Raw genomic sequence first — 11,938 nt, 5'->3', positions numbered from 1 at the left:
TTGTGCAAAAATCTGCAAAAGTTTCCCAATTAAATAAGAAATATGAAAAGTAAGGAGTATCTGGATTTTTTATATAAGAAAAAAATATAAGAATAATTATTTTTAATTATTTAAAAAAATTGGAACTACTAACAGCTCATATATGAGAACTACAATTGAAATAATCTATGTAAGTAAAATTGTTTTCCTCTAAGAAAGAAACTGTAAAGAAATGTAATTGTGTTTTCAAAATACACCAAAGGAAAATAAGTGATTTATGGAGGGTTTAAAACAGGCTCCCTAAAAAAGGGATATTATATATATAGCTTTACTCATCCTATCTTTCTAACATGAAAGCACGGGGAAGGAAGGAAGCTATCAGGAAGTTCAAAGTTTCTGCTGGGGTTTCATTCCCCTCAGTTGTCTTAATGGGTTGCAAAACATGACAAGAATAACCAACCGGATAAAGCAGGCGACTGTCCTCAGACAAACAGCTGCAGGGACAGCAAACGTCTCAGGTTTATAGCCAGTCAATTATTTTTTGGTAGTTTAAATAATTGCACATTTGTAAAATAAATAACTTTAAATTATGACTGATTTTAAACTGTCTTGTTGACTAAAATGTGTCCCAAAAATCTTGAAAATGTTTCATATAATATAGGTAGGCATACAAATAGATACATCTTTATAAAACCTTACTAAACAAAATAAAAGTCCGGGTAAACAAGTAAGGCTAACAGCATCCAATAGAAATACAACTAGCTATGCTTACATTAAATGGGTGTAGCCTATTTTAATTTAAAACCAAATACATATGGTAAGATAGACATTTAGTGTATGTTAACATGAACACACACAATACAACTGTAATGAATAACTGTATTTCAATAAATAAATCTAAGTTAAATAAATGGGATATGTATTAACACAACTTTTATAGCATATAGGCCTATGTTAACTCTTTATTATTCCATTGAAATAATTTTTTTGCAGCAAGGCAACATTAAACCAAAGAAAGTACATTCAAAATTCTACTCGAATTCCTAAAACCGTGAATGAAATTCATTTTAGAAGGCTATTGAATTTACACTGTTGAAATGTGGTGTAATAATGCACATATTTCCAGTTCTAAGGTTTGAAAGCTATAGCAGTTACATCTTCTCGCCACATGGTGTCGCTGCTGGACTGTTTGTGATAGCACAAGGTGCTATCAGGGTTCAAACCAAGCATATATCACTACACTGTACAACGTGCAACACACATTGTTGCCAGGCATTTACTATAGTTTTTGAAACAATGGTTTGGGATGAATACCAAACTTCATATAACCAAAGTCAAAGAGCATGTTATAAATCGTTAGTCTTCGTCTGTGACTGTGTCAGATATGGGACTTTCCGCTGTAAAACGATATTAATAGTTTACTTTCGGTTTCAGTTACAGACAGATAGACTCGGTCGACGTTTGAGCTAGCAGGCTGTTGGGATGAACTAAAAACAATTTGAGTTTGTAAGAGAAATATCGCTGTCAGATTCCGTCCTCAGGCTAATTTCAAACCTTCACATCAGAAGGTTGGTCGAAAGGAAATGTAAGTTGACTGTAATGCTACTAGCAGCTAAACTGGGCTATCAAGCTTTGCCATAAGCATACGTTAGAGTTCGACTTAATAATACTGCATAGCAATATTGTATTTAAGAGTGTTTTGCTTATTCGTTGGGGTTTCTGTGGGTGGGTTTGACTTGGGGTTACTGTGGAACCGTTTCAAAGAAATCCGCAGCGTGAAAGAAAATGAAAGTAACTTCATGCAGAACACTACTGCAAACTGAAAGTAGATTCTCACCACGAAGTTCATGCAATATAACGTTTTTGTCTTAGTTTGTATAGTTATCAAGTGGTAAACAGGCTAACATGTCATCAATGACATGCTTGATTAGTCATTATGAAAACAAACATGCTGTATCACTTTCAATCCAGCTACCTATGTGTATATAAAACACATTATACAATTATTAATACCATGCATTACAGCACCTCTTCACACTGCACAGTCAAGTACATCGTGTCTAAAAATGACCTTTTGGTGCTGTGTGTTTATATCTTTATATATACAGTCTATGGTTTATATATATGTATTTTGTGTTTCCTGTCTGTGTGTGTCTGACTTGAATATACTGTACAGCTAATGACCCTGTCACTTTTATTTGCAGAATCTGGGCATTATGCAAAAAATGAGCTACTTCTCCCCCCTACTGTTCGTGTGCCTGGATGTGTGTGTGGTGCACGCCATCCGCTTGGCCCATATCTCATCCGCCATAGTCTTCCATCCGTTCATCACCCTGTGGGGAGGAGGGTTGGCCAGGGCTTGCCTCCTCGCCCTCTTCACCCTTATCTCCCCTGGAAGCCTGCAGTGGATGAGGAGCTTCGAGGGGATTCAGAGCTTAGCGGTCCTCTGCTTCCACTTCCCTGTGTTCATCACTCTTATCTGGGCTCTAGATCAGTCTACCTTGGATGAAGTGTGGGGGTGGCACTCCTGGGAAAGGGTGGGTGGCTGTGTTTTATATATTGATGTGTTTGTTGCAGGAGGGATAACATCAATATACTAGCAGGTACTTTTCTTAACACCTTATGTTGCTGCGGGGGTGACAATCGTAGTGCAGGGCCCATGATGCATTGTTGCTCCCTATCCACTGTGTGCGTGTGTGTGTGTGTGTGTGTGTGTGTGTGTGTGTGTGTGTGCGTGCGTGCGTGCGTGCGTGCGTGCGTGTGTGCGTGCGTGCGTGTGTGTGTTGTAACGTGCTGATAGAAAACTCGCCAGACTTCCAGATAAGCAGCTAAGGCTTTTGTACCCCAATTTAAACTAGTAAAAAACATGGTTGTCTTAAAATGTATGATATGAACGGTGGTTAAACTTCTTTACTCAAGGCCACTTGGCAGAGATTATGAGTGGGTAGATGCTATTGTTGCAATGTGACTAAGCATAACTGTGAGGTAACTGTACTGTACCTGAATATTAACATTTCATTTAAATGTATACATCTACTTAACAGCCTCTCAGAGGGAAATACTTTACTGTTTGCTCTAATACATGTATCTGATATATTAACTGGGTACTTTGCAGATTAGGATTTTAGATATAACTGTGATGATTTTATATAATAATATGTATAGCTATGGATGAATAAATGTTGTAAAAGTGAGGGTTAGTTGCTTATTTATTTTTCCTAAATAATCTACTGTTACCAGCCTTCTTTCTGTAACAACAATGTCAACAGATACAAGACTGAAACCAAAACCAAACAAGTCGGAAGAGAATACATCCTCCATTTTAGAAATGTTGTTTTTGCTTTACCCCAACTCCTGTCAGAATCATTTGAGGCATTAAAATATGTATTTCCAATAATATTTTTCTGGTTTGAGTATTGAACCTGTGTTTTGTTTTGCAGGTGTTACAGGGTTATGTTGTGACGGCAGTGGCATGGCTTTACTGGAGTCGATATGTGTCATCGCTTTTGCTCTCATGTGGTCAATACATCTCCTCTCTGATGAAGAAGGCGCCATCTGAGAAGCCTAAGGAAGACACCTGTGACCCTCTGAAGAGGCTGATGGGATACATGCGGCCTTATCTCTGGCGCTTTGTCTCTGTGCTGACTCTTGTAATCCTCTCTTCTTTGGGTAGGACACTTTCATTTAAATTATTTGCTTGTCGTTGATCATTTATATGAACTGTTCTCACACAACTGCAACGTTCAGAATGATATCTCTTAGTTTTCTTGGTTTTTTTGAAGCTTCGTTCACTATTTAGTGATGAAGTCGTCGACAAGCAATTAGTTTAGCATCAAGTATTTTTAGAGGCATTTTATAAGTACAGCTATTAGGGCATTCCTGTTTTTCAGTTAAAATTGTGAAGCTTGGAATGGCTATACATAACATATTTCAGATTGACAGTTTTGTCTCTTAAATTATACTTATTTGAATTTCTGACCTCAGGTGAGATGGCCATCCCTAAATACACTGGTCGTGTGGCGGACTGGATCATAAATGAAGAAACACCGGATGCATTCACAGAGGCCATCACAGTCATGACACTTATGACTTTTGCCAGGTAATGCAACCTTTTACCTAATTATTCTGAAAATGATTTTAAAAAGTAGAGGTGTTAAGTACTTACTGTATATGTTGGTTACTTAACATTGTAATGTGTCCTATGTTTCAGTGCTGTGCTTGAGTTTGTATGTGACCTCATGTACAACATCACCATGAGCTGCATACACACCTCAGTGCAGGGGTCCGTCTTCCAAGCTGTGCTGAAACAGGAGATTGCTTTCTTTGAGGCAACTTCAACAGGTAAATCATGCGTGTCCTGTATATATGACTAACTCAACAGAAAGTAATCTTTAAGGAAAAAGCTCTGTACACAATCAGTCATCATTAATAAATCCATTTATTTCACTTATGCTATACACTTTTTATCGAAGCCAAGCCCATTTCTATATAGTAATGCATTTCCTAATATATATACTTGACAACATGTGTGCTCACTGGGTACATGCATAACTCTTTTCTTAGGTGAACTAGTGTCACGGGTTACCACGGATACCAATGACATGAGTGAGGCACTGAGTGAGAAACTAAGTCTTGTGATGTGGTACACGGCGCGTTTTGCCTTCCTCATGTTCTTCATGGTGAGCCAGTCATGGAAAATGTCTCTGCTTACCTGTATGGGACTGCCTATCATCTGGGTCATACCCAAGCTCACTGGACACTTCTATCAGGTAAAGATGACTTCTTCATATGTCTCGTATTTTTATTAGTAGAACTGCAACAATTAGTCCGCTGTTTTAATGTATAAATATGTAACATGTCATTTTGATTTATCCATGTTACAGACTATTGCTGTACTGGTTCAGGAGTCTCTAGCTAAGGCCAACCAGGTGGCCACGGAGACTTTCTCCAACATGAAGACTGTGAGGAGCTTTGCCAATGAAGATGGAGAGACAGAGAGGTACAGAGAGCGGCTGGAGGACACTTACTCCCTCAACAAAAAGGAAGCACTGGCCTATGCAGCCTCTACCTGGGCTAACAGTGTGAGTTGAATACTGATATGGGTTGTGTGCAGCGATTTCTAAGCATAAATGTATCTATGAGTATAAGTCATTGGTGGGGTTAAAATATGCTCGTATGCTAAAATTACTATCAAGACACTAAGAACCTTGGGAAAAAACAGAGAAATATACTTTCAACCTCCATTAGTTTAGACATTTCACCATGCAATGGCCAGTGATTTTGACCTTTGTTTTCATTGATGTATATTAAATACAATTAAATGCAGCAGCTTTATTTTATTTATGTATTTGTTTATTCCACACATGGCAGTTATTTTAAAACAAAACATGTACACTTATACTGTTTTTTTTTTTTAAAGCGCATGTTGGAAAGGGGCAGTGAGAAGAACATCTTATTTTACCTGCCCCTTCTTAAAAAATAAATAAACCATAAAAAAGTAAAATAAAAGCAATATTCTTTCAGTCACAGTTGCTTACAAATACTGAAACATAAAAACAGGACACAATCAAAAGTCAACTTCATACTGTCTAATTACGCTTTCTTTATACATTTTCTTAAACATATACATGTTCTTACCGGTTACCGCCCTTTAAATCATTCGGCAAATAATTCTACTTCTTTACGCCAAGTACAGAGAGAGACACATCTGCATGATTAAATGTGTAACCCGTTTTTTTAATTGTTTCCCAGATGACGACCTTGGCCCTGAAGGTGTGCATTATGTACTATGGAGGGACTCTTGTGACCAGGGGGCAGGTCAGCAGTGGAAACTTGGTGTCATTCGTCCTCTATGAGCTTCAGTTTGCCTCTGCTGTAAAGGTAAGCTACAAGCCAACATAAAACCTGAATGAAAATTGAATTGACAGAATTATTTTTCAAAATAAATGTATTTCAGTTAAATTAAAATGTGCCTCATTCTACCACCTCTCTTTCAGGCTGTCATGGATTATTACCCGGCAGTGAGGAAGGCGATTGGTGCCTCTGAGAAAATCTTTGAATATTTAGATCGCAACCCTCAATTACCAGCAAACGGCACTTTGTCCCCCACAGATCTTCAGGGACACATTCAGTTCAAAGATGTTACATTTTCCTATCCCCGGAGTACAGACAATGTGCTCAAGGTATGTTTAACTGTTGTGCATGTATTTCATCTTACATTTAATACAACTACATACTCAGTGGCGGCGCGAGGGTATGGCTGGGGTAGGCTACAGCCATACCAAGAAATGGCTTAGCCCCACCATGAAAAATGATGTTAAAGTAAGCAAAATAAAGTCCGCTGTTACGCCCAGATCTAGGGGAACCTAGGCGCAGCATAAAATGTGCCCTCTCTCCTCTTTTCCCACTCCCAAGAACATAGACAATGAGACAGTCAATGCCTTTTGGTACATTTAATTACCAAAGTTTTCTTTTTAAGTGCAACAACCCACAAAAACAAACAAATCTCTGAACACAAAAATCTTGCCTAACAAATAAGAAAATAAACATACAGGACTCTTACCTACACTGACGTAAGAACAGGAGAAAACGAGAACCAACCAAAAGAAAAAGGGTTTCACACTTTCACGTAGACTTAAGGCGTGTCCAACAAGGACAGGTTAAAGTTATGTCTATCCTTCCAAGGTTTACAAAATATACCAAGACAGAAGTACAAAAGGACAGATACAAATACGCAACAGTTGGGAGCAGGAGAAGCTGAGTCGGAGAGAGCGGCAGAGTGACTGCATGGCTGCAGCTTAAATGCTCCCCTCTTCTTCAGGTGGACCAATCAGCCTGTTGAAGGTAGGGAAAAATCTCTACACACAATACACATAACGACCAGGGTCGTAACATCCGCCAACTCGCACGGAGTAAAGCAGGTTCAGCTTTCAGAACAAAGTAACAAAAATGGCATTCATTTTTTTTTAAATATGTCATGTAGTAATAGATTTATTTATTTTTCTTCTCAAGAGAGTACCGGAATGTGTATTTTATGTTAGTATTTCAAAAAATCTACTGGGGGAGAATCCCCCCAGACCCCACTGCAGGGGTTGGGTTTTCAGAATGTCAACTCTTTCACCTGTGGGGAAATTGTAGGATTGGCTCCAGGTCGCCCTTTTGATTTACTACAATTGTGCCTTTTTATTTCATACAATTCAATTTGGATTGAGACAGGGAAATAATCTAAACCTCACGGGTGGCGTTTCACTGTCAAGGGGGGCGATATAGCGTGTATGTAATTACATCGCAAATACTGACTTGAGCCCCACCACTGTATGGGTTAGCCCTACCACAGATTACCCAACAAAAATACTCTGGCGCCGCCACTGTACATACTGAATACTAGGGATGCTCCGATCGATCGGCCGCTGATCGATATCGGCCGATCGATTGGTGTTCTCTAAAAATGCCGATCGCATGACGTAAAATGATGACGTAAAATACATGACACTTTTTTCTGTGCGCGGCAAAACAAGCTCGCCAAAATGGCTTCACCAGTCTGGCAGTATTTTAAGCCTTTAAGGTGTCCGAAAATGACAATAAAATATCGGTATGCAACGTGTGTGTGAAGCAGAAATCCTGCAGCCCCGCCCGCTGTGACGGACCGGTGAGCGGAGCAAAACACACACTAACATTTGGACTACCTATGTTGCAAATGTATTATCTTTTCAATTTACACACGGCATCTATTGCACGTCTGTCCGTCCTGGGAGAGGGATCCCTCCTCTGTTGCTCTCCCTGAGGTTTCTCCCATTTTTCCCTTTAAACTGGGTTTTCTTTGGAAGTTTTTCCTTGTACGATGTGAGGGTCTAAGGACAGAGGGTGTCGTATTGTCATACTGATATTCTGTACACACTGTGAAGACCACTGAGACAAATGTAACATTTGTGATATTGGGCTATATAAATAAACATTGATTGATTGATTGATTGAAGAGTTAGACCCAACACACTTAGCTATTTTATCTACCTCTGGAACAAGCTAAACTAGTTATAATAAATATATGTATTCTTCACTGTCGGGTCACTCATTACTGGATCAGCGAGCTGCATGAGATACTGAGATACAGAGAGCGAGGGGGAGAGAGGAAAAGAGAGCGCTTCCACTCATTTCTCCCGTGTTATTATCCAAACTTAATGTAAACTTGAATAATGTACTTCATTTGAATGTAATAATGATGTTGGTTGTTGTTTGTGGAAGCGCCAGTGAATGAGCCCCATTAACTGAGTTGTAAACATCACTTTAAATGGAAGATCCCCGTAGGCCCCGCTCACTCGATCGGATCGGTGATCGGTATCGGCCGATACTGATTCCGGCGATCGGCCCCAAAATTGGCGATCGAAGCATCCATACTGAATACAAGTATTTATCAATTCATCGTATTCCTCTCATCTACCAGGAAGTGTCTCTGGATATAAAGCCAGGCCAAGTCACTGCCATCGTTGGGCTCAACAGATCGGGGAAGTCCACCTGTGTCAAGCTGTTGGAGAGATTCTACCAGCCCCAAGCAGGGGAGATCCTACTGGATGGGAAACCTCTGACAAACTACAAAGACCAGTACCTACATGACAAGGTGGGTTGTCACAGGACATTTCTACAGGACCAATTTTTATTAGAATATTTTAAGCTGAAAGTGTCTAATTTGACTTTCATTGAGCGCAATTATCAGAAACGTACAGGACCCATGATGTGTTTTAACCGGGGATCAATGTTTCTTCGAATGCATTCCTATGTTGAATGCGTATTTGTATAATTGAGATATCTATTTTTCACCAAGAAGAACAGCATATTCAAACAGTAAAGACTGCATTCAGTTATCAAGTCTTTTGAGCACTTTCTTTATGGCAGAAATATCAAGAAGCGTAATTACTGCATTCTTTTTTTGGGCATTAAGATGAAAAAAGAAATAACAAGATACAGCCTGGAAGCTGAAACCTGTAGGTTTATATGTATGTCACAGGAATATTACAAGAACACTTAGTAGCAATTTCTGCTTATTTTTTTGTCAGATGTTACGCTCATTGTAAATCAACTGACGTTTCCTGTGCATCCTGTTTGTTTATAGATTGCTGTGGTGAGCCAAGATTGTGTGCTGTTTGCTCGCTCTGTGCGGGAGAACATCAAGTACGGCCGCGAGGATGCCTCTGATGAGGATATGTACAGAGCTGCCAAGTTGGCCAGTGCACACGACTTCATCATGGAGCTGTCAAAGGGATACGACACAGGTCCGAGCCACAACACAATCTATTACCATTCAATCCTTATGTGTAATTCTTCCAATCGGTTCTCTTTACTTCCTGGAATTAAAAGAATATCATTTTTTTGTAATGTTTGCACAATGTTAGAATCATCTACAGATTCTTAGTAGTAGAAAACGTTTGTTTAAGTAACAGAGTGTCTTGGTACCAGAGTATCTGCAGGTATTGAAAACCATATAATTATGTTTCCTCCAAAAACAAGCTTAGATAGTAATAAAAGCTCTTCAATTTCATTAACATAACACTTTAATATTATTACTGACAGCTCAAATTTAAATCAGGTAATGCATCCATTTATTTTCTGTTATTGTTATATACTACTGGAAAGAAATGGAAAACGTGTTTCAAAAGTAAAGGATAATAAATGTATTTTCAGAAATACAGTTAGAGTAAGTTTAAATCACCTTAGCATGTAAACATGTTCTATAAGAAACAAGTATGGATCTGAAAATTAGAAAGTGCTCATTTAACCAACAGTACATCTTGTGGTTTTTCCTCATGCAATAAAAAATACACTACTCCCCAAAGATGTACACAAACACAATAACAGCATGCCTTTGTGTCGCACAGATGCCGGGGAGAAGGGAGGCCAGGTGTCAGGAGGACAGAAGCAACGCATCGCCATTGCCAGAGCTTTAATCAGACGTCCCAAAATCCTGATCCTGGACAACGCCACCAGTGACTTGGACCCAGAGAATGAATATCAGGTAAGAAATGCTTGCTCTGAGTTTCATACATTTCGCTCATATTAACCAGATTTCTTCATGTAACACTAAGTCATTATTGTACTCAACAGGTGAAGCAAGCTTTGTTGAACCCAACCAACAACTGCACCGTGCTGTTGATATCCAACAGAATGAGTGTTGTAGAGAAGGCCAATCATATATTTGTCCTCGACAATGGTACGCTGAAGGAGGAAGGCACTCACGATGAGCTGTTGAGGAAAGGCGGCCTTTATGCTGAACTGTTGATAAAGCAGAATATGTGCTTTCACCGTCAAGAAGAGGTGAATAATGATGCTCAGTGATATGTGTGTGCAGGGGTTGCCCTCAAATCAGAAAAGCAGACGTGTTACCGGAAAGTTGCTAGTTAAAAATCAAGACATGAAGAGTCAAAACTCCAGCTTTAAATAACGACTGAGTTGTGTGACCAAAACGTGTACATCAAAGAGTCTTTGAGTTTTTAGAAAAGCGCTATTATTATTATTATTATTATTATTATTATTATTATTATTATTATTATTATTATTATTATCCATACATACAAGTGTTGTGAGTATTTGCCTATTAGGAATGTTTCCCTTCTTCATGCCCCTTTGAAGCAGGTGGAGTTGCAATATGCCAATGGGTGTGAATATGAATCATAAGCACATTTTAAAAACAGAGGGTTTGCCAAAGTGCTTCACAACGAACATAACATTATAACTAAATATAATATTACAAGAAATCATCTTGAAGATAGTTTATGACAATCACACACTTGTTTGCTTCATACACATGTTTTATGTTGATATTCTGCAAACAAAAAGCAGAAGTGAATAATAAGATTAGATTAGACTATAATCTTAAATCCCTAGAATCATTTTAGAGATTTAAGATTGTGTGTATTGATGTGATTGTATATATTGTGTATATTTGTGATTGTTTTATTGTTTTATCAAATAGGCTTGTTTGATAACTTTTCCCTGCATTTCTATCAGCAAATGTACAATTTCAGTTTGAGCTTTTTTGTTTCTAAAATTATAATACATGGCTAAAAGGGCTGAAATGTAGTTTTTTAAGGAATTCTATATTTGTAATGATACTCAAACTACTGATAATGTATTTAAATTTAAATGTATTCTGAAGCTTTATGGCTTGACACAACTTAAATATGTGTACATTAAAGAAACTTTTCTTTTAAGAAAATGATTTATGGAACTAGTCATGGGTCATGGCAAACATGCAACAAAGGTTTAATCAAATGCATAATAGAAGAATATCATTTCCGAAATATCGCTAGCACTTCAACTTTATTTATGTTTCTGTTTTTTTATATGTTCATCTGATCCTGTTGGTCTTAATGCAAATATGTGTATATATGGTAAATTGTTAAAAAATAAAACATAATAATTCCACCATTCCCTGCAGACAAAATTATGTTCATTTGTTTAAGTAAAGTTGTAATTCTGAACACTTTGAAGCCATAATGTGAAAACTAAAAAGATTCAACGCTGCTATTGTGTTCCATGCATTTTTGTTAGAAAAAGTGGTGGGGGCATTTCTCCAGATTTAACATCAGCATAGCAGTGGACTAAAGATGTCCCTCTGCTGGGTGTTGAACCTCAAGCACCTGCATGAAAAACCAATGCATAGACCTCTGGACCACCAATGTGTTCTGAAAATAATGAACGTCCAACTATAGGTCTTGTGATGTGATTTGGATTTAATTTGTACCTTTATGCACACAAAGAGCACACAGGTATGGAGGAAAGAATAATTTACCAGCATAAGTAAAACATAAATAAATACGTGAACAAAAACTAGGAATAAATAAACACAAGAAAAATCAATAAATACAGGAATAATAAATATATAAATGTGGAAATAAATACAGGAATAACTAAGCACAAGAAAAATAAATTAATACAGGAATAATAAATACATAAATGTGGAAATAAA

At 37.9% G+C, this 11,938-nt stretch overlaps 1 protein-coding gene across 1 annotated transcript; it reads left to right on the top strand.

The window, feature by feature from the left end:
* The first annotated feature begins 1,268 nt into the window (after window positions 1–1,268).
* Window positions 1,269–11,399, top strand: tap1 (transporter 1, ATP-binding cassette, sub-family B (MDR/TAP)). The gene is made up of 13 exons (XM_034102113.2): window positions 1,269–1,564; window positions 2,184–2,516; window positions 3,420–3,648; window positions 3,964–4,078; window positions 4,190–4,320; window positions 4,543–4,748; window positions 4,863–5,060; window positions 5,731–5,859; window positions 5,976–6,161; window positions 8,420–8,593; window positions 9,086–9,245; window positions 9,849–9,985; window positions 10,075–11,399. The coding sequence occupies exons 2-13, from the start codon at window positions 2,196–2,198 to the stop codon at window positions 10,303–10,305; spliced, it is 2,217 nt and encodes a 738-aa protein (XP_033958004.1). The 5' UTR covers window positions 1,269–1,564; window positions 2,184–2,195; the 3' UTR covers window positions 10,306–11,399.
* Window positions 11,400–11,938: the final 539 nt, after the last annotated feature.

The sequence above is a fragment of the Pseudochaenichthys georgianus genome, chromosome 16 (assembly GCF_902827115.2).
Source record: "Pseudochaenichthys georgianus chromosome 16, fPseGeo1.2, whole genome shotgun sequence".
Taxonomy (NCBI): Eukaryota; Metazoa; Chordata; class Actinopteri; order Perciformes; family Channichthyidae; genus Pseudochaenichthys; species Pseudochaenichthys georgianus.
This window is presented reverse-complemented; position numbering and strand designations above follow the sequence as displayed.